Raw genomic sequence first — 23,075 nt, 5'->3', positions numbered from 1 at the left:
ATCCACGAAGTTCAAATCTGAGAAACACAACTTTGAGACAGCTACAGCACTCAAAGGCCCACAGAGGGCAGCCCACAGCAGCAGCAGGGGTTGGGCCTGAAGTCGAATGAGTCCCTCGAGGCCACCAGGGCTGTCCTGGCCTGCCCAGCCCAGGGGCCATGACCAACCCCAAGTGTGCCGGTGCGGCTGGCGAGGGCAGGGTCGTGTGGGGCCTGCTGTGTTCTCCTCGGCATCTGGGTCAGTACTGAGCTCTAGGTCAACCTCACCCCATGAACAAGGCAAGGGGACAGCGGAGAGAGCCGCCCATCTAATGCCCACGTCCCCCTCTTCCACCAAGGCTCCAGCCTGTGACCACAGGAACCGCCAAAAAGCCCGTCTAATTTCAACGCGAGGGTACACGCCCTCCCATCCTGCCTGCCTCTGGAAACAGGACGAGGACAGCAGGCCGGTGCAGGCGGCTGGGGCCAGCGCCCACCCTGATGCCCCAGCCAAAGAAGCCAGAGCGAGGGGGACACCCTGCCCCCACAGGAAGGATCAGGAACACTCTCTTCCTGGGGCTGGCGCTGGGAAACCCACTTCCAGAGCGCGCGAGAGAGAAACAAACCAGGTGTTTCAGAAATTCTTTTATTAACAAATCACATAAAACAATTACAACTACCGAGTCGGAAACAGTCGAAAGTAAATTTTTTGAAAGCTGTTAAAAATCTGTGAACATGATCAAAACATGAGCCTTTTCCTTCTTACCGTCATCAAATTAAAAAGCCAGGTCTCGGCACGCTGAGGCTTAAAGGGTGTGAGAGCCAGTAAGAAACACTGGACACCGCGTGCGGACGGGCGGGACCGGGAACGGGGAGAGCGCCCAGTGCCGCCTCGCAGCCGGGGGCGTGGGGCTGGCGGCAGGCGGCCCCAGCCCCCGAGCTGCTTCTGCCCCACGGACGACAGCTTCTCCTCCAATCCCAATGTGTCAAGTTCATGGACACCACGGCCATGAAAGCGCCGCGAGCCCGTTCTGTGCGTTTTGACCCAGGCTCTCAGCTCCCGGAGACACAAAGAAAGAGGAGGCGCGGTGGAGTCTGACAAGGCACCAATGGGTAGCGGACGTTGCAAATCAACAGGGGCTGAAATTACGTGGATCTGCTCACTCCCTTCTCAGGAGAGAAATCAAGTTAAATAGTCAAAGACGACCACGTGACGGCGGCTAAAGTGACGACTCTCACGAACAACTTAACTTGTAGGACTCCAAGGAAGTCTAGAAAGGTCTTTCTCACCAGGTCAGACAAGTGTGGAAAACAAAAAAAAAAAATGCTGCAACAACGGTTTTTCTGCACCGATCAGACCGATGCTTTAGTTTGCAGAGCTCAGCTGAGAAAACACAACCCAATCGGGAGGTGGGAGGGCCACCACCACAGGGGGAGGGGGCACAGGAACCAAGTTCGAGGCCGGTGTCTACGTTAAAGAGAGGAGAAAGACAGCTTTTTCATCCAGGTTTGTTTTTATTTCCACGCTCACCCTGTTGAGAACCTAGCACAACCTGAATGGCGCGGCTCCCCTGTTTCCACGACACAGCCACGCTGGCCCCCCGCCACGGGACAGGACGAGTTCTCGGAGGGGGACGGCCGGCGCGCCCCTGCCGCACACGAGTCTGAGTAACAAACACCGGTGGCATGACTTTAAAAACCCCAAACGAGAGAAAAGGAAAGCGGTGCCTTGAAACCTCCCCCGTGGTGGGGACCGGGGGCTGAAGGCACAGCGACGTGTGGGCATGGGAGAATCCGGGAGCACAGTGTGGAGCGAGACAAAGCACAGGTAAAACGCAGGCATCGTGCGCACTTTCTGCAGAAGGACGACCTCATTCCAGCACGAGCCCCGGGGACGCTGCAAGAAGGATCAGGTGTTTACTCTCTGCCCTGCGCCGCGATGACGAGAAAGACATCAGCAAGGGCTTCTGCGGAAGGCGCGCCCCGACGGCAGGCACGGGGCGTACGATCTCAGAAGGCGGAAGGGACCCGAGGCTCTCCCGCCTGATGCCAGAGATGAGCAGGAGCAGGAGCCCCGGGGGGAGAGAGCCCCGTCCGCTGGCCGCCCCGCACACAACGCTGCCCTCGCTCGCCTGCCGAGGAAGCCCGCGTGTGCTCCGGAGGCTCCCATCTCAGACCCACAGGCCTGTCTCTGCTGGGCACACCGAGGCCTTTTCCCGGCACGCTGCGGCTGGCCTCCCTCCTCTTCCCCAGCTCCACCTGTCACCCACCACCAGAGCCCACGTGCGGGGCGCATTCCCTAAATCCGGGGCTCGAGGCCCCGCCGTGTTCAGAGAAGAGCCCCACCTCGGACAGGCAGGGTGTGCACTTGACCCTTGCAGGTTCCGTGAAAGGGGCCCGCCGACCCTGAGAACGTGAACCTGGCTCTTTTCTCAGCGAAGGGACAGCACAACACAAGAGACGGGCCCGCGTCTGGGTGTGGCTCGTCCCCGTCTGAAGAGGTCTTACCACGCTGCTCAGGTCACTCTGGATTGCCCAGGGGGATGATCTCCTCGGTGACGAAGAACTCGATGGTCTCCTCCTCCCAGTCTTCCACGTTGCTGTCCAGCTCGTCCGTGTCCACGCCTGCGGGGGGGTGGGGGTGGGGGGGGAGTGACGTGGCGTGCAGACAGCCCACTCGGGGAGGGTGGGGACACGTGGGCACATGCCCACGTGCGCCCACTCCAGCCTCCTCCACACAGGACTGTGCATGTGAACCTGTGGCCGTAGCAAACTGGGTTCTTTGACAAAAACACCTGACGCTTAACTGGAAAGCCCACACAAGAGGGAGAAAGATGTTTCCACGGTCCTGTCCTAACAAAACACGTCTCCAGCTCACGGTTACCTCCTCGCAACTCCAAACGTTCATTTTTCTGCTCCATGTAGAGCTCCTGGGCCATTTTCCGGTATTTTCGGAAATCTTCCATCATGGTGCGTCTTCTCTCCACTAGTTCCTATGCACGGAAGTGGGAAAGTCACGGGGCTGACGGTCCCCTCGCCACAACGAGGACTGAGGTCGGCAGTCACCACCACCAACCAACCCCCACCCCGCCCCAGGACAAGAACGGAGGGCGCGCCCTCCTTCTTCCCCTCACACACACCTGGAAGGCCAGTCTGTGCACGTGGGCAGCAGACAAGCACCCCCCTGTCCCCCCTCCTCCCGGGGCCTGACACTGTCCCTTCCGTGTCAGAGAGGGACAGTGGTCGCCTGTGGCACTTCCCACAGTCCTAGGACCAAGCTAACCTTTGAGGCTTTGGATTGGCTCAGACGATCCTTCTGTTCAAAGATCTTGGAGTATTTCTTCAGGTCCTTTTTAATTTGCTGAGACAAAAACAAACACAAGCCAGTCAGGATTTAAACATTCGAGGGGCACCTGGGTGGCTCAGTCGGTTAAGCGTCTGACTTCGGCTCAGGTCATGAGCTCACAGTTTGTGAGCTCGAGCCCCACGTCGGGCTCTGTGCTGGCAGCTCGGAGCCTGGAACCTGCTTCGGATTCTTTGTCTCTCTCTCTGCCCTCCCCCTCTCACGCTCTTCCTTTCTCTCTTCCAAAAATAAACATTACAAAAATTGTTAAAAAAACCTCTAAGAATCACACACACCATCTTCAAAGTGAATAACGGGCGACGGCATCCTCACGCATCACTAGCACACGGCCGCCCGCGAGCATGCAAACCCCTGTCTGCAGGGTTCACAGTGGCGAGGCCCTACCTCTCGTGTGGTCCACTCTCCCCCAGCTTTGCCCCGTTTCTCTGTGACTGCTCAGGGCCCCCCTCAATCCTGCCAGCACGGTTCACCAGCCCCCAGCACCTGCTCATCCCCTCCAGCTCACGCCAACGTCCACGGAGGACACGGATGCGGCAGGAACGGCCCGAAAACCCACCTTCACAACACTGAAACTATTCCCACTGGCTTCCCAGTGTTCCCACCGCTCTTCCAAAGGCACCCGAAAACATCATGTTCCCATTCCCCACTCGTTACCGCCCCAGCAGCAGTGATGGAAAAGAGGCTTCCACGTTTCCTTGACCCCGGGGCCCCAGACCTTGATCTGGTCCTGGCTCAGGAGCGTGGGGGGCCGAGGTCTCCACAGCAGCTGGCAGAAACGGTCCTTGTTGTTCTTCTGCAGAAGACGTCCTTGGAAAGTCCACAGCCAGTAAGCGTTGTCCACCTGCATGGGGGCAGAGGGCAAAGCGCTGCTCGCCACCCCGTCACAGCGAGACGCGGGGGCCGCTCACAGGGCCACCCAAGTCAAACGCTCCTCTGACGGCTGTTTAAGAGCCAACGACCGATGGTGTGGTATCTGGGAGACAGCAGTGAATCAAAGATCTCTGCTTCTCGGGAGCTCACGCAGCAGGGGAACACCGTCAACAAACACGACAGAAAGCTACCCGCGTCACAGAGCACGGCGCGGAGTACCTACGAAGGGGGTCACGGGGGGCATTGGCTCCGTTACTGATCCGCAATGGAGAACTCGTACCAGAACGTACACTGACAAAGTCACTAAACACGCTGTTCGGCTCAGCTGACATCTTTTCTGCGGCACCACCTTCCGGATGAAGGAAGCGGGACCTGAAGCTACATGCTGGCGTGAGCTGGTCCCAGACTAGCACTTTGGGAGCGCGTCGGGATCTGACGGGAGGGGCCCACGGCCTAAAAGATTTTAACGAGGCCCAAGGTGGGCCTCACGGAGACGGCGCTCAAATTTAGACACACGGCACGATCACCACGAAGCGAGTACAGAGCTTGTCCTTAAGACAGCACGGTGACGTTTGCTGAGTCTGGGCTCCCAGAACGTTGTTCTTTTGTTAAACGGAATCTCCCGAATACGACCTCCTAGGCCGTGGACTCGAACCTCCGTTGAGAAAAAACAGTAACTAAACAGAGCAGACGCTCGGCAGAGGCCCCCACCCCCTGCAGCTCAGGAGCACTGAGCCTGGAGCACTGCCACGGACACTCCGGCATGCAGACACCACGCGGAACGTGCACCACACACAGGCCCGCACACCCACGGAACACGGCATTTGTCCAGTCCTTCAGGCTACCGACGTTCGAGACTAAGAAAACGGGCTCCCTCACACGTGCTTTCGTGTCCTCTCGGGGAGTCCCAGACCCCAGACCCTAGCCTCAGCAGCCTTCTCCCCGGTAGCTCCTGCTCAGACGGCAAACCGGGACGGAACAGGGACCACACGCCAGGGAACAGGCCCCTGCCCACACAACGCTCGACTCTTGGGAGAGGAAATGAACTCGCGACCAGCCCCCGAGATGGATTTGAGCCCGTGAGCACACTGTGAAGACAGTGCTGCCCACGGAGGAGGCCCGCTCCAGGCAGGGAGGAGCAGATGAGCCGCCTGGGAGGAGCCAGCCCAGTGCGCGCACGCTCCCAGGGGAGCGGGGGAGCAGGCAGAGGCCGCCACACCGAGGGCCCGGTGGGCTGGGCAGACAGGGCTCCTCTGAACCACAAGCTTCTTGAGCGTGGAAAAATCGTGCTGGGAAACTGTGTGCGCAGTACGGCACGTCCTCCCTCCGCCTCCAAGCCACAGGACAGCGTGGCTCTGAACCGCGAGACAAACCACCCAACCCGATTCCCACTGGGAGAAGCTCCCCGGCTACTGTGCCAGAGGAAGGCGGCCTGGGCTCAGGCCGCAGCGAGTGTAAGACATCCGACTTGGGGAAGAAATCCAGGAACGCCGGCCGACTCACGCACGGCAAGGCCGGCTGCTCGGGTGCTCTGCTGGCGAGGGTTTTGGGGCAGTGGCAGCCGGACAGGGCCCCAAAGAGCAACTGAAGAATCACCGCAGGGTGACCCCGAGGAGACCCGGGAGGGGAGGAGGGTCTCACGCTGCGCGCGGACTACCCGGGGCCCCGTACCTTATGGCTCCACCAGGACACAGAGGTGACCACGTAGCGCCCGGTAGGGTCCCACTCCACATCGGACGCCATGTAGTGCTCCGCGATGTTCATGACCGTACAATCCGAAGTGTCGACGAAGGCCAAGGCGCCGTTCATACTGGGGAGACAGAGCACACGGTCAGTCCACACAGGCCGTCATGGCGCCTCGCTCCTTGCAGACTCCAGGGCAGGACACGGGAGAGCCCCGGGCATCCCCTACCGCTGCCTGGCTGCTGAGGAGAACTAATGCAGGAGCCATGGCCCAAGGGTGTCGTGAACAAAAACAGGGGAAGTGCACACGGCACCTTGCACGCCTGCCAGGACTGCTTTCAGAGAAGACAGAGGCCAGAGCCCCCAAAACAGCTCCAATGAAGTCAGAACACTGAACAACCGGAGCCTATTCTGCTCATGCGCTCCCACGGCTGCCGGACGGCCAAGGACGGGGGGCGGGGGGACGCCACCCGCCCCACGGTCACCCTGGACGGAGGCAGGCTCCGAGCTCACACAGCCCTCCCGCCAGAGGAGGGGGTTTACACCAGGCTCGCTGCCCTGCCACCAAGACGGCTCACCTAACCGCGAGGAAATGACAACACTCGCACGTCCTCCAGGCGCACCCGGAACACACTCGCAGGGGACGGTTCTGCCCGACCTGGGGTCCACCCGAGTCTGAGCAAGACGGGATGGTCCTTTCGTGCAGGACACGCGCCCCGTCACGCTAAAGGGACCACTGTGATGGTTCCGAACCCGGAGCTTGACCCGTCGGGCCCACAAGCGTGGCTCAGGACACGCAGAAGGCAGCAGACAGTAGGAACCCACCTCCTTAGGCCAGCCAACACGACAAACTGTCCCTGGGGGCTCCAGAAGATGGTATTTGCCTGCTGCTTATCAAACATCTCTGAAAGCAAAGAGAGCGGCTGTTAGAATTCCGTGAAAGGGCGGGCGATGGGTTCACGCGGCCTCAGTGGGCGGACATCCACATGTGCTCCCCACGCCTGGTTCCTCCCGGAGAAAACATTTTGGAAAACCCATCGTCTGGGTACGTTTTTAAGTTATGACCTCCAGTTCAAACACAAAAAGAAAAAGGAGATACCTTGAAGCTATTGATACGATTTGTAGTAACATCTCATGTTCGGAGAGACCCACTTCCCAGTGAAACTGCACAGAGGCCTCACCGTAAAAACCGTCATGGGGTCACGGGGTCTCCACACGAGGGCAAGAAACCCACACCCCCACCAGACGTGGAGAGACGCATATCACCCAAGAAAGCCCAAGACCCGCCCTTCAGGGACTCCAACACCTTCTGAACTCTGCAGTCACAAGTCGTTTGAAAGCTGCTACTCTGCCCAACACCCTGAGGCTCACGTCCCACGAGGGGCCGGCAGAGCCCCTGGAGAGCAGACCGTTAAGGCTCAGGCTGCACGCTAGGGTCTCTTCCCTGGAGGACGCAAAGTGAACCCCCTGGGGCCTGGTCTTGGCCTGCAGGGGATCCAAGGACGGGGGGCCCAGCGGGGACAGGGAGACGTGAGGAGGGCGACACGATCCAACGGACAGGATTCTCAGACCAAACAAAGGAGGAACAGAAACTGTAAGCTGCCCTTTAACAACCACACGTGTTAACAGAACACACACAATTGTCCCAGGATGGACACGCGACCTTCCGAGGTGGGTAACAGGGCGTTCAGGGATGGAAGGCACTTGGAAGCTGGCCATTTGCGAACCTACTTCCTCACGAGACAGCACAGATCTGGGAGCCCCCAACGACTCCTACTTCCTCGTCTGTGGCAGGGAATTAATGACGCGGTCAGCTTTGCGGCTGCCACCGACCCACCCCAGAACGGTTCTACCACGAACACCACTGAGCTCAGGAGGTAAAAGCTGAGTTCACCGGAGTTCTCTCAAGACAAGCTCCGCACCCGAACCATCAGATACCGAACCAACCCGCTGTCTTTCCTGCGAGGAAGCTGTGCACGAGGGGCCCTGCTGAGAGAGGCCAGGACCCTGCTTGCCCCGCACACAGGCAGAGCAGAGCATGGTGGGGAGGCGGGGCCCCCAGCCCAGAGACACCAGCTGTGGCTACAAGAGGGAGACCACCTCCACTCAGAAGCCCTCTTGTGAAGGGCCTGGGCTGGGAGAGAGGGCAGGGGCTCCCCACCAGAGGCCAGGTCTTTGTGGGCTGGAAGCATGTGAGGCCTGAGCCGCAGGGACCCCCTCGGCTGTGGGGCGGCCTAAGCAGCGGTTCCCAGCCAGCCGAACACGCATGTGGAGCGAGGACGGGGCTCTGTCCCCAGTGCATATCCGTCTGTCTGTCCGTCTGCCAAGGGGGAGGCTACTCACTGATAAGTTCAATCTTCCCATTGTTCTTCACGTGGTAGAAAGAAACGGATATCCGAGGAGCCTCCCCGTGCAGCACTGCGAACTTGCTCCCATTGGGTTCCCAGGCAAAAGCTATGATGGTTTCTAGCGTCAGGAGAAAGAACAAGCCCCTCAGGTCATGTAATAAAGCGACGTTCCTGATCAGGCAACATTCCTGCACAGTCTTTGCTGTTCAACCAGAGAAACACCCCAAATCCTTAAACTCACTAAAAGGACCACCCGGCAGGCCTCAGGACGAGCGTGCGAGCGACTCATGGGAGACTCTGGCCACGTGGGACCGCCACCTCCCTAGATGCCCACCACAGCGGGGCCTGGGCCCGACGCCCAGCACAACCCGTGGACTCCCGCTTGCTGGGGCGCTCACGGGGGGAGGGGGGACTCCACGGCCCCCCGAGGGCTAACAAGGCAGGGTGGTGAACCTGTACCCACGTTCTCATTCTGTGCTCCCCGCCCCCTTCTCCTCCTCTCCGTAGCAAAACAGAGAACAAAAGTAGAACACAACACACAACCAACGACACAGGCTACGTTTCCCATCTAGAGGCAGAAACGGAGGATCTGAACGGCTTTCACAGGCCCAGAAAAGAGCCCTAGTCAGCCAACAACTTGCGGCTGCCAGTGGATGACCCTCCTGCTGCTGGGCGCTCAGAGTGTCATGAAAATCCATTCCCGGCACAGCCTCTCAGCGGGAAACCAGCCGGGGTGGATGTGCAGAGCGACCGGGACATACTCTCATGGCAGCCAGAAGTGGGGACCGAGGCCAGAAAGGGCCAAAGGAACCCTAAACGGGCGGGCTCGCAGGCGGACAGCACGTACCAATCAGGGTCGCGAGTACCCTGCTCAGGTAGGGAGCCTGGGGAGCGCCAAGGCCGAGCGGGGGCTGCACGCGAGGGCCAAGGCCAAGCGGGGGCTGCACGCGAGGGCCACTCGCTCACGAAGGAACAACGGAACTTGCCTTTCATTTCCACCACGTCGACAGGCACCTGTTTTTCCCTCATTCGGAAAATTTCAAAATTCGTGACAACGCCCTGTTCGGGAGAAAAAAAGGGGATGAACTCACAGAAACTGAAAACTTGAGAAACGCTTAAGTCAAGAACAAGTCAACCTGGCGACCAATGAAATGTACACAACTGGGACACACAGACACGTCAAGTGACTAAAAGTGCAGCTGTCACGACAGCACCGATGGAAGTGCACGGGTGCGGTCCCTGCAGGGGACAGCGGACTCCCTCTCTGGCCCACGTTCTGCTTTGGAGAGCTGCCCCAGGGTCACGCCCCTGCAAGGAGAGGGCCTGCATGCACAAGGTCATGCCCCTGCACGGAAAGGGCTCTGCACGGGCAGTAGCCTGTCTGCAGAACTCCCACAGTGCCGATACCCACCAACGGGGCAGGAATGAGCTATCTGGAAACAGCGCAATGCCCTGCAGCGTCCCCCCGAGGCACTCCCGCGCAGAGACCCGGGTGCTGATTCCCAACGGCCAAGATGGAAACAAGTGCCCACCACAGATGAATGCACATAAGGGCAGCCGCGTCCCTTGGCCCTGAGCAAGGGGGAGGCACTGACACCTGCCACGACCCTGATAAGCCTGGACGTGCTCAGTGAGCGCCGCCAGCCATGAAGGCCACATGCTGTAGGACTTCTTTCCCAGCAAGCGTCCCAGGCTGGCGGATCCAGACGGAGAGAAGGCAGATCGGCGGGTACAGGAGCGCGCCAGAGAGGGCAGTGGTGCCGATGGGTGCGGAGTTCCTTGCCTTTGTGGGTAATAGAAATGCTCTCGAGTTCCGACCGTGGCGACGGCCACGAGTCAGTGAATGTACCAAAAAGCCACTAACTGTGCGTTTCGAGGGCAAGCGCTACAGTGCAGGGACTCAGTCTCCAGGCTGTTTCGTAAAGAGGAGCAGAAACGCTCCCGTCGGGACGAAGAACTCATCGATGATGCAAATAAAACCAATCGGGGAGCAGAACTGTGCCCAGCATGCTCCTCTTTGTGCTTGAGAAAGAAACGGAGAGGACACACCGGCTTCCTGTCTCCTGAGAAGGCAGGCCGGTGCCCGGAGACAACACTGCATCCCCGTGACCTGTAAACTGTGCCCACAGGTCTCCTGCACCTCAGTGGCAAGGCAACAAGAGCTCTAGCGAGGACACGCCCGCTAACCACTGCCTCTAACTGGCGGGTCTGAGAGTGACCCACGGGCTCGGACAGAGACCGCGTCAGCAGCTTCAGCGGGGTGAGGGGAGGGCCGGCTTGGAGCTGCAAGGCACAGCCTCTGCTCGGGGCACCCACTCACCTGGGTACCTTTCGGGGTCCTGTCCACTTTAACGCACAAGTAATCTCCGTTTTTTTGCCAATGTAGCTTGCAATCCACCACATTGAAGAGATTCCTGACCCTGATCTCCTGTCTGGTAGGAAGCTGCATCAAGGTCACCCTGGCCGGGATGTCTTTGTCTTCAGGCACCCAAAAAGCTATGATGTTCCCACCGGGAGACCAAGAGAAGTCTCTGCAGAACGAAGAAAGCCGGTGTTGCCCAAGGACCGGCAGGCCACCGACAGGAAGGAAGCCCGGTGGACACGGGCTCACCCTCCAGGGAAGCAGCCGCCCTCCCCGAGAGCTGGTCCCCTGCCACCCGGAGCGTCACTGCACTCGCTGTGCCAGCGGGGAGAGACGCTGGTGAGGCTCCCGGCCGCCACGCGGCAGATGCCCCTGAGCCCCGACCTGGCCCTCGGCTACCACAGCTCGCGGCTGCAGGGCGAGGGGGGAGCTGCGGCCTCCGGACCCCGAGTGACGCCCGAGACTCATTATGGGGCTGAAGGGAAACCAACCCAGAGGGTGCGGGACGACCCCAAAGTGAGAGCACGATGCCCCTCACCACGCAGGCACCTCCAGGCCAGGCACCCACACGATTCGCCAGCTCAGACCCACAGAGTCTACCATTACTGTTTGTTTGCATAGAATCGATTCCCGGTTTAGTTTTTATCATGAGCCACAGCTGTGCCCGAGTATTCACGTCCCCACACCACAGGTGCTCCTCCGCACATGGGCCGCCCCCAGAGCGGCGCGCGCGCACACACACACACACGTGTCTCCCGGGCAGCTCGCCGAAGGCCATCGAACCGCTGCATGGACCACAGAGCGCATGGAAACCCTTTCCAGCCCCCTCCAGCCTGTCTCCCTCGAAGACTGCAGCCCGAGGCTCCAGCTCCAAGGCAGGGACAGGACGCCTGGCTAGAGCCAAGCCTGTGCTGCCCCCCCCCCCCACCCCCCACAAAGGTCGCCGGGCATAAGGAGGGAGAGTGGCCGCGAGGCCCGCACCAACAAGCAGGCCCGTGGGTGATAGCCAAGAGCCTGCCGTGCCCCCTCGTCTCCAGACCAAGTCCACGCTGCCTCCTCCCGCTGCGTGAGCGCGCGGGGCCAAAGGGGGGAGCTGGCTAAGCCCCACCTGGTGAGCATGGTCACTTACTTTATACCAGAGATCTTCAAACTCTTCTTGTCCAAAAGACCCATAGACTGTGGAAAAATGAGGGTCACAACGCAGTCAAATCACACTGTGGTCTCCGTGACACAAGCAAATTTTCAGAGAAAGCAAACGAGGTTCTGGAATGAGCCTGGCATAAACCCGGCGGGGGGCACGTAACAAACCGATCCACCGACAGCAGCGAGGCACCCATCTCCGAGGCCCCTTCTGTTTACTCCCGTCCCAGACTCCTGGCAGCAGCACCAGCAGGGAGACCCCCAGGGACAGGACGGGAAAGGCGCCCCCAGCTCCCCCCCGATTCTGCATAAGGACAGCTGCTCTCTCCGTCCCCCCAACCCGTGACACAGGGAAGCAGGCACCCCCAGCAGCTCCCGACGGAGCAGGCCACCGCTGAGGAAACTATGCTACTTACGGGAGTTTCATAGATGCTAAGCGTGTCGAGTGTCATTCTGGCAAAGAATTTACCATCGTGGCTCCACCTAAAAAGAAGGACAGAAGTACCGGGCTCTGTCAGGAGAAATGGCCACGATGAGGTGGCCGCTGACTACCCCTCATTTACTCACTTAAAAATGGGCCAATGGGCTGAGCTTTCACAGTGGAAGCCCCTCTTCTTCTGCCCGGTCAGGATGTCCCAGATGATGATGGCTTGAGGATCATCTTGAGTGTCCATCAGGGGGCTGAAAGTCACCAGGTACCTGTAACAGAGCAGACCCGGTTTAGAACCCCCGCCACCGTCCCACCATTCGCCCTGGAGCGCCAGGCTGTGGGCGGATGAGGTGAGCATCTGCACCCAACGGGCGTCCGCTCCAGGTAGCTCGAGGCATGGTGAGACTTCCAGACGATGCAGTCGGGGCTCCTGCCACCAGTACTCGCTCCAAACCCCAGAGCTGACCCCCTCCGGGGCACAAGGCACACAGTCCCTCCTGGACCAGGCCACGTGTTTCCCCACAGAATCAGGACAAGAAAAGACGCAGCAGATCCCAGACCGAAGCCCGCGTGTGTGCTCCGGGAGGGGCGGGGTGCTGTTCCCCGTGCTCCTTGTCGAGGTCTGCCTGGGACGAGGAGGGGACCTCAACAGCCAGCCACGTGTTTCAAAAGCAAGCACACTTCTAACACCACTTCTGCGCCTGGGGCTTCTCACTCACCCAACAGCGGGCTCGTCTACACCCAGGGCACCGCCTCACCCTGCTTACACACAGTGCAAGTATCTAAATAGACTGCTCCCTCACAGGACCCAGGAAAGGCAGAAACACTCGACGAGGAATGACAGAAACAGACACCGCCCAGGAGAGCCTCCTGGCGCTCAAGACGCTGACGCCAGGCTGCAGTCACTCCCTACGAGCCATGAGATTGCCTCTACAGACCCACTCCACACACCTCCAAGGCGGTGTGACCATTACGCTGAACTACGGAAGCTGAACTGAACTGCGGAGTGAACTACGGAGCTGAAAACACCCCGTAGGGCTGAAGCGTGCACTCGCCGACTCCTGTGAGCGTCTCACGTGTCATGCGCTTTGCGGAGCACCAGAGATACAGCGATGAGTAAGGGACGGTCCAGGTCCGGTCCCCGAGCAGACAGACACGTGTGTCTACACACATAAACCACAAGCGGATACGGGAAGTCTAGAAGGCAGGTGGAACCCACTGCCAGCCGGACCAGGGCAGCTCCTCCGCGTACGTGCCATGCGGCACGCGACCAGGGGTCCCCGCATACACCACTGCCACAACAAGACGTCAAGTGTTATGTACCAAACAGATGCAAGGCAGTTGTGAATCTTGAGTCCTCCAAGAACACACTCCGTAAACCTATCTTACCAGATGTAAGAAACATCACGTAGAAACTTCCGTTTACGGGAAACACCAAGGTGGAGGGGACCGGTGACGGGACAGCTCAAGCCAGTCATGAGACACATCCACCCGGCCCCATCTTCCTCAGGGGCCACCATCAAAGGACAGCACAGGGAGGGCGTGAGGGCAGGGTAACGGGCTGGGGCGGCAGGAGGGCTGAACACACAGGCCCTGCCCCTGGTTTGAACAACAAGCTGCAAATGACAGCGATGGGGGAGACCAAGGGGGAAACTGCAGTACGCAGGGCAGCAGCAGCAATTAGGGAAACGTTGGCGCTGCAGGTGGGAGAGAAGAGCCACGATCACCAGGGAAGGACACCTTTATCTGGACTGACGCGCTTCCGTAAAAACACCAGCATTTCTTCAAGACACTCAAGATCTCTTTTCTGTTTTTCAAACATTTTATCTTGAGAAAGAGGAAGAGAGAAAGAGAGAGCGCACGCGCACGAGTCAGTGGGAAAGAGGCAGAGAGAGGTGGAGAGAGACAATCTCAAGCAGGCTCCACGCTGGCAGCACAGGGCCCGACGCAGGGCTCAAACTCAGGAACTGTGAGATCGGGACCTGAGCTGAAATCCAGAGTCAGACGCTCAAACGACTGAGCCACCCAGGTGCCCCAATAGCGAAAATAAATTTGAAACAGGTACAGCAAAGTCATAAATCGTTAAAGCTAGAGAATTAGCACAGGGATGCTACCGAAGTATTCACGTTAGTTTTCCAGGCGTGAGGAAAATCTTCTACCAAAAAAACTCAGAAAGCAAAGCAGGTAACACAGAGCCACGTCTCAGGAGCCCTGGGACACCAGGAACCGTCGTGAATCCACAATGCACTCAGACCATGCGGTAAGAAGAGGGGACACCACAGGTAAGGCCCGGGGACAGCCCCAAGCAGGGGCAACAAGGCAGGAGAGCGGGGGGCATTCTGGGCAGCAAAGCCCTGGACGGACATGGAGGCCAGGCTGCGGGAGCGGAGCCCGTGAAGCTGCCGGCGCCCCGCCCGGTCCCGCAGCCCTCTGCCATCTCCCACACGAGGAAACGCCGTTCATAAGAAAATTCCAGGCACGGTACCCAGCCTTGGACTAGATCCTAAACCGAAGGGACTCAAGTTTTACAAAGAACATTACTGGAAGAAATCGGAACACAGCAGGACTTCACTGAAAGTAGCAGATCAACACTACATTTCCAGAAGGTTGCAGCGCCCCTGGGGACACTCAGCTAAGAGAATTCCCTACCCCTAGAAAGGGACACATCAACTCACTCCCAGTGGCTCTGGAGAAAGTCAGGTGTGTCCGCGTGCGCAAATGACACAGCGGACACCAGCAAATGCCTCCCGGGAAGTTCCCTGCTGCAACCCTTCCGCCAAGTCTGGAATTGCTGCGAAGTAAGTTTTACGGTAACCTGCAGCAGCCAGCACAAAGCGAGGGCACATTGCTTACCTCTCACAAGGCGAGAAGTCAATGAGCTGAACCCCCTGGTGGCTGAATCTCTGAATCTGTTTGAACTTCTCACCCCCCCAGAGAGCTATGCCTCGCTGGTGGAACGTGGCCAGGTAGGTGCCCTTGGGGGACCAGCGCACGTAGGTCTCTGTCCATCTCTGTGGGAAAAGACAGGGCCCGTGTTAACACCAGCGCGGAGAGCCGGCACAGAGCCTCCCGCTCCCACGAGGATTTACTCCTCGGACTCTTCGCTGAAAAACACCAGACGCCCGCTCACGTCTCGGGGCTTATTCCAAAACCGTAAGAGCGGAGGATGTCGTGGCGAGGGGTGATCTGGGAGAAGAGGACGTCCACCCGCCACCCGCTCTGGCCCCCAGCCCCCGCTAAGGAAACACAGAGGGAGGCCCCGCAGGTGGCCACGCTTACCGCTCTCTCCTCGATGGAGACGGGGTCCTTCACGTCGTTCCAGAAGATAGAAGTACGGTCCCCACTCTCAAAGATGACACTGTACTGGTCTCTGCACTCTGCCTCCTCGAGCCAGTAACGCAAGTTTCCCTAGAGAAGGAACCCAAGGCAAGGGACAGAACACGTCTCATCGACCCTGATCGAGCCGGCCCCCAACTAGTGCTCCCGGAGGTGGGACCGACTCGGCCGGGAAGCCGCCCCTGCTCTTCCCAATCGCGGGCGGAGTGCACCCAAGTACCAAGTCTTTGAAGGGCTGTTTCTCTGGAATATCCCATTCGTCGCTGATCGTCATATACCTGCAACAGAGGAGCTGCCCTTTAGGAACACGTGGCACGACTACAAGGGGGGAGGGAACAGGGTGGCGACTCCGTGGGAGGCTCTCAGCAGCAGGCGGTGTGTGCCCCTGCCCCCCACCGCATGATAGTGGGCGAGGGGTGCTACCGGCCAGGAACATCAGGGGTCGGGACGTGCCCGGAGAATGGAGCTCCCCGAAAGGCTGATGGCACCACCCCAGACCCGCTGAGCCACTCACGCCTGTGGAGCCAGGACTTACTTGTCAAAGTCAGTGAAGAGATTGACTCTGAACGTGTGCTGCTTGTCCAGCTTGTAGCCGTCTGCATTTTTCACGGCGTCCAAGGCATGGGCAGGGGAGGCGTATTCCAGGAACGTATACCTGAATCAGGACAGAACATCTTGCAGGAGTGCGGCCTGTAAGACCGGGTGGGCCGTGTGCCACTTACGAGCACCCGTCCACCCGACCAGTAAATGCCGTCAAGGCCAATGCCCCGTCTACCGCCACATCCCCGAGGGTCAAGCTGCCGGCGGTGGTTCCTTAAACGCAAACGAAACCCTAATGGGAGATCCGAAGTCTAACGCCACAATCACAAATCAGAAAACGATTAATCAAAACATTCACTAGCTTGACCGTGGAAAGGGTTTCACAAATGTACATGTGTCAGAACTTATGACGTGCCCCTCTTTGAGACTATACAAGTCTATTGTATGTCAACTTTCTCAGTAAAGCTAGAGAAAAATCCAAGAACGGGATTAGTCTGATACGGTGTATTCAAAGCAAAATGATAAAGACTTTCAGAGAATGCTTCGTTTTAACACCTACAATACAAACAAGCGGGGGGTCACAAAGGTCGTTATTCCACCTAGTTTCTGAAGGAAACAGCGTGAGGAGCATTACCCACTTTCTTAAAAAAAACAATTTCTTTAAAACTATCCAAGCTAGGGGTGCCCGGCTGGCTCTGTCGGCTGAGCATCTGACTTCAGCTCGGGTCATGATCTCCGGTTCGCGTGTTCGAGCCCCTTGTCGGGCTCTGTGCTGACAGCTCGGAGCCTGGAGCTGCTTCGGATTCTGTGTCTCCCTCTCTCTTTGCCCCTCCCCTGCTCATGGTCTGTCACTCTCTCTCTCTCTCTCAAAAATAAATAAATGTTAAGAAAAATTAAAAAAAAACTAAGATTTAAAAAAATTAAAAAATAAAGTAAAAATAAAACTATCCAAGATAGCTTCAAAACTACCAGAATTAAAAAACATAGTATCTTCACTCTTCACGTTCCTGTCCTGTAAAAGACAATTTGCCTACACTCTCCAAGACCAGTATCACGTGAAATTTTAACAGAGAAGGTCTGACACGAAAGGTTTTCTGACACAGAAAACCTCGTATTGAATTTGAAAAGCAAACTCCAGGACACATACCATATGCTACCGTTTTTAAAAGATGCACTATTTTAAGCAACAGTTGGGGAAAAAAAAGTTGCTAATTAAGCAATGGCACAAGGCTTTCACCTAGACTTTTAGAAGTAACCCCATTTCAGAGACGTTACCATGTGAAAGAAAAAAAAAAAAGCTCTTAGAATCAACAGAATACCGCATGTAAAACTTTCCTGAAATCCTCCCAGCCTCCTATCTGTCGGGCCCTTCATCCAGGATGGATCACGTCAATTATCATTCTGATGGCAGAAGACTTAAATCCCTGATTCTTAAAAAATTTTTTTTGTAAATTTTTTTTTTTTTTTAACGTTTTATTTATTTTTGGGACAGAGAGAGACAGAGCATGAACGGGGGAGGGACAGAGAGAGAGTGGGAGACACAGAATCGGAAACAGGCTCCAGGCTCTGAGCCATCAGCCCAGAGCCTGACGCAGGGCTCGAACTCATGGACCGCGAGATCGTGACCTGGCTGAAGTCGGACGCTTAACCGACTGCGCCACCCAGGCGCCCCATGTAAATTTTTAAAAATGTTTTAACTTTGCAGAAAGAGACAGAGCATGAGCAGGGGAGCGGCAGAGAGACACAGAATTGGAAGCAGGATCCAGGCTCTGAGCTGTCAGCACTGAGCCTGATGTGGGGCTCGAACTCACGAACGGCGAGATCATGACCTGAAATGAAGTTGGCCGTTTAATGCACTGAGAGACCCAGGCACCCCTAATGTTTATTTATTTTGAGAGGGAGGGGGAGGGAGGGGGAGACACAGAGGAGAGAGAATCCCAAGCAGGCTCTGCACTGTGGGGCTGAAACTCATGAAACCATAAGATCATGACCCGAGCGGAGATTAAGAGTCAGATGCTTAACCGACTGAGCCACCCAGGTGCCCCGCGAAGCTCCGATTTCTTAAGAATTTAGCAAGCAACCCAAAATATCCAAACTCAAGAACCACGTGGATCTCCTTCTCCCTGTGTAGAGACCCCAGCCGAGGGTGGCTGGGGCAGAACCACCAGGTGAGGCGTGCACCTGTGTGTCCACAGCGACTCCCATACCGCCCGACGACAGCCACAGGGCATCAGGGACCAAGACCGCGGGGAACGTCACTCACCCTTTTGTCTTTCCATCCTCCTCTGGATAAAAATCGTTTGTGATTTTCCCAAACTTGGAAAAGATTTTATGGATGACGTTTTTGAGCTTCTCCAGCCGGTCGGGCCCCACCTGAGGAACATTGTCAACCACGATCACCGAGTCAATCCCATCTGCCTCCTGCGGCCGGTCCTTGAGAATGTCCCCCAGCAGTTCTGTATGGGTGGAAGATTGGACCAATGACTTTTTTCTGATGAAGGCAGAACATTAATATGCTAGTTTACCACACTGAACGACTTCCCTATAAAAAAATGAATCCTCTAAATGGTTCCACTGTGAATGAAAGAAATCCTGGCCCTGGGTTAACTCAAAATTTAAACTTAAAAACATCAGGAAGATTTTAACTCTTCATGTTCCCCCTGTCTGATATGTCCGTTCATTTCTGGAAATAAAGGAAGATTTTACTTAAATCAACATTTTAAAGACTTGAAGAATGCATAATGCTAACCAAAGATGGCCTCTCTCTAGGAAAGTGGGGTAGGAAACACCCGCAGCAGCCTTCCCTGACCCACCTCCAACGCGAACCCACTAGCAGGCCCTTTCCCCACGTCCAGTTTAAGACAAAACGAACACCTAGCACCCGGTACTCTCTATGTAAAACAGCCGTGTACGCTAGGAGGCTACAAAACCCACGGGCTCCTGAGAGCAAACAGCAATGCCCCTTAAGACTGAGTGTCCCCAACCGCATGAAATACCTCACAGGGCGCTTGGGAGACACCAGCCGTTCAGATCCGTAAATGCTCAGGACTGTGCGTAGCACGCCATAAGCTGTGTGCGTTAACCATTATTTTCTTAACTACACTCAGAAACTGAAAATGTTTCAAGTTCATGTCACCTGCCTTTAAAATTAAGATCATAAAACCCAAACCGTAAGCACTCAAACATGTTAGGTTTGCTTCATTTCCCTAAGATGGTCGGCTAGATCACGAGAAAGAGGACAGGTGTAGGAGGGCCAGGAAAAAGGCGCATTTGAGGAACAGACAGACAGGTGTGGGAGCCATGGGTGAGCAAGCTGGGCGCTGACCGCGGCTGTCCTACCCGAGGCCTGCATCTGGCCTCGACGCCTCTTGACCATGAAGCTCCTGTAGCAATAAAAGGTCCTGACCAGCTGCTGGAGGGGAGCATTCAGAGGTCAAACGCAGCATCAGATGACATCTTTGCAACACAAATTCTGCACGAATCCTAAACCCGATTCGTTAGCTGGTCTACAAAGTTACAGTTACAGGCACTGGCTGCACTGGGAGCTAAACCAGATCAAAGATGCCATCAGAGTGCACGAGATGAAGCTAGGGCGGCAAACCCAGCCGGAAGGAGAGCAGGAGACCAGAGGCAGTTTTACACACCCGAGGAGGAGCCGTGGCTCTCCCATGTGTCTCCCAGGGTCCTGGAACCTAATTATTACTCTGTTTTGAATTCTACTCTTAAGAATTTCAACATGCTGAAAAAGATACGTGTTCAAAAATATCCTTTGCTGCATTTCATTCTCAAAATTTAAGACAAATTTTTCTGCACTCTCGTACTGGAAATTTTCGATAAAAAAAAAAAAAAAAAAATTCAACTTTTTCAAAAAGGAAAAAAGTCCTTTAGTTTCAAAGCAAGCCCCTGTTATAAACAATCTCTAATTTCAACACTTACACGGGTGATATAAAAAGCACTGAGTCTAAAAAAAGAATTGCCTCGTATTTCCAAAGAGACAAAAGTTGAGACCAAGAGAAAACAGACGTACAGAGGCAAGTCAGTCACAGCAGAGGGAGACACCTTCCCTGGAGAGGCCAGAGTCAGCTCCTTGGGTCGCTGTTAAAGCTCTTACCATACAATTAAATATGGCCTGTTTAGCCTGATCTGAATTTACAAGGTTTACAATAAAAAGCTCAGCTCTTATACAAACTGTGGACTCCTTCCCACAATCTTTACGCGTCTAGCTTACAGGAATGTGCCCGTACACGGTAAGGAGTAAACACGGCAACTGCACGCTGAAGGAACACCTCTCCTTCACCATCACCAGTGCCCACGCCCACGTCTGGTGACTCTTGCCGTGTGGAGTCCCGATCCGGCTCCAGGAGAAACAGAGACAGGCAAATCTCAAAACTAAATACCAAACATAAAGATAAATGCTATTTAGCGGGCCCAAAAGAAAACATGTAGAGTCAAAACTGTCACATACTCGTCTGGCCAAGCAGCAACAGCAGCAGCAGCAGCTGCGCGTCTGAAAGGATGCCGCGCTGGCAAAGCTGCTCCTCAGTCAGGAGTCAGGATGGCCCAGCTGGAGCTTCCGGCACCTCCCAGAGGGCTCTTCCAGGAGACCCTGTCCATTTTCACCTTCTGCACCTCAATGACCCCACGGGGCAGCTCTTCTCACTAAGCACAAAACGTCCTTGGACTACTGACCACAACCAGATGGCCTCAAAAAATAAGCTGCTGGTGTGCTCAGTTTTAGTTCCCTAGGACCAGGGGCCTCACAGGCCACTCTGGGGACAGTCTCAGGATCACAAGGGCCCCCAAAGGCCCTCCGGGCAGTCACCTGGCCTGGCTGGCTCGTGCTCCCATTAGTCCTGCCACACAACCCAACTCTGGAAATGGTCCACGCGGCAGAAATCCTGCGTGAAATCGACGTGCTCAACGCTTTTTAAAAAATCAACTGCAGTGTAAACACTCAGAGGCTCGAAATGAGCTTTCGAACCAAAACTTAAACTACAAAACACAACTTGGTGCAATGGAAACAAATGCTAGTCAGGGCAGGAGAGCCTGGCAGGGCCCCGGCAACACTAACTCCTCGTAAATCGTCAGCAACCTCTCCCACGGCAAGGGGCACATTTCCTCACAGGTAAGGGACTTTTGCTGGGTCAGCAGCCCAAGTGTTCACTGCTGTGGCCTTTCCTCCTGTTCAGGCTAAAAGATCCCTTAAGAGGGGGGCCTGTGTGGCTCAGTCGGTTAAGGGTCTGACGTTGTGCTCAAGTCATGATCTCGCATTTCATGGCTTCAAGCCCTGCGCTGGGCTCTGTCCTGACAGCTCACAGCTCCGAGCCTGGAGCCTGCTTCAAATTCTGTGTCTCCTTCTCTCTCTGCCCCTCCCCCACTCACACTCTGTCTCTCTCCCAAAAGTAAATAAACTTTAAAATGTCCCTTAAGAAATAAAGTATGAAAATAACGACAACAGCAGGTAACTCCTTAACGTTAGGTTTAAGTTAAAAGTAAACGGTGCTGTTGGTTCCCTAAGTCGTCCTCTTCGGTTTACTGGAGATTCTTTGATTCTGACTCAATCTCCGTGTGATGGGACGCGAGATCTCAGAAACAAAACAAAACAAATTAACGTGACAACATCTTATTTCCTTGGCGTGTCCTTAGCTACCTCCTCGTTGTTCTTTCCCATTCTACTATAACGGACAGGAGTCCACTGATGTGCTCTGAGCTCGGACAGTTCAAATGGCTAAAAACAAAACATAAGCAAATAATATTAGGCACTACAGACGTCACTTTAGAAGACAAGCTCTCAGGCAGGAAGCAGAAATACCTGCAAACTGAATCAAGATAAGAAGTAAAGTAAAGCTACAATGAATGACACTACACCCTAAAAATACTATGCGCCAACAGGACAAGCGTCTGCCTACAGACTCAGAAAAGAGAGAACCAGACAGGAATCTGGCAGAGTCAGCCTTCCAGTCCTATTAAGACTCTCTGAAGGCAGAAGCGTCTGTGGAGCAGAGGCAGAGGAACCCAGCTCTGTCACAACTTGTTCTAAGGGACAGCATCCCATCAACCCCAAAAAGCGTCCCCATGAGGTCTGGCTCAGGCCTCTGACAGGTGTGGCTCATCACTCAGGGCACCCAGACCTGCAGAGAGGGAAGTGTCACCCAAGATAGTGCGGCACGTGCACTGCCCTGCTTTGCTGGGCCCCAGATGCCATACACGGCCACGGCTCCAGTTTGCCCACTGTCCATCATCACCACCCTCCAAAATCCAGGTTTTAGTGCAAACGAGCGGCTCCCAAGCGGTCTCCGGTCTCCTGGCCCCCAGCCCCGCCCCGCCCCGCTTTATTCTGGGGAGAGAACACACGTAAGGAGATCCAAACGCTCCTAGAAACCCTTCCCTAGGCGGGGGACTACAAGTGGAACGCGGGGACGACCCACTGCCTCCCGCGCCGCCTCACCTTCCTCGCTCACATCGTCCACGAAGTCCTCGGGGTCGCTGAAGGAAGGCTCGTCCGCGCCGCCGTCCTCCCCGCCCGCCCCCTCGGACCGAGCCTCGGCCGACGCGTTCCCGGCCTGCTCCGCTGGGGCCTCGCCCGAGGCCGGGGCCGGCGCAAGGGGCTCCTCAGGAGGCGGCGGGGACGAGCCTGGAGCCGAAGCCTCCCTCTCCTCCCCGTCGGCCGCGGGCTCAGCCAGCACTGCGGGCTGCGGCCCGGTCTCCGCGTCCTCGCCGCCTGCTGCCTCCTGCGCGCCGGGCCCCGCGGGCCGCGACGACTCCTCTCCCGGTGGCGGCGGCTCGGCGGCCGGCTGCTGCTGCCCGGGCTCTGCCCGCTGCTCGGCCGCCTCGGGCGCCGCCACGTTTTCCGCGTCCTGCATGGGCCCGCCGCTGCCGCCTCGCCCGGCCTCGCCGCGCTTCCGACTCTCCCAGGCCGCACTGCGCGGCGCCTGCCGCTGGGCCATGTGCATGCCGCGGGCCGACCCACGGAGCTCGGGGAGGGGGGTGTCCACGCCCTGATAATCGCAGGATGCCCGGAGGA

The 23,075-nt window shown here is 56.6% G+C and overlaps 1 protein-coding gene across 1 annotated transcript; it reads right to left on the bottom strand.

Annotated features, from left to right (window-relative positions):
• Window positions 1-608: 608 nt before the first annotated feature.
• On the bottom strand, window positions 609-22,994 carry EIF3B (eukaryotic translation initiation factor 3 subunit B). The gene is made up of 19 exons (XM_045462000.1): window positions 22,500-22,994; window positions 18,315-18,507; window positions 16,047-16,166; window positions 15,732-15,789; window positions 15,455-15,583; window positions 15,029-15,186; window positions 12,313-12,444; window positions 12,162-12,228; window positions 11,735-11,781; window positions 10,564-10,774; window positions 9,230-9,302; window positions 8,239-8,361; window positions 6,721-6,799; window positions 5,884-6,022; window positions 4,058-4,183; window positions 3,262-3,339; window positions 2,863-2,971; window positions 2,487-2,603; window positions 609-1,875 (listed from the first exon to the last, which is right to left on the bottom strand). Exons 1-18 carry the CDS (start codon window positions 22,912-22,914, stop codon window positions 2,500-2,502), a joined length of 2,361 nt encoding a protein of 786 aa, XP_045317956.1. The 5' UTR covers window positions 22,915-22,994; the 3' UTR covers window positions 609-1,875; window positions 2,487-2,499.
• Between the last annotated feature and the right edge of the window lie 81 nt (window positions 22,995-23,075).

The sequence above is a fragment of the Leopardus geoffroyi genome, chromosome E3 (assembly GCF_018350155.1).
Source record: "Leopardus geoffroyi isolate Oge1 chromosome E3, O.geoffroyi_Oge1_pat1.0, whole genome shotgun sequence".
In the NCBI taxonomy this organism is placed as follows: Eukaryota; Metazoa; Chordata; class Mammalia; order Carnivora; family Felidae; genus Leopardus; species Leopardus geoffroyi.
The sequence above is the reverse complement of the archived record's forward strand: the minus strand, read 5'-3'. Positions and strand labels throughout refer to the sequence as shown.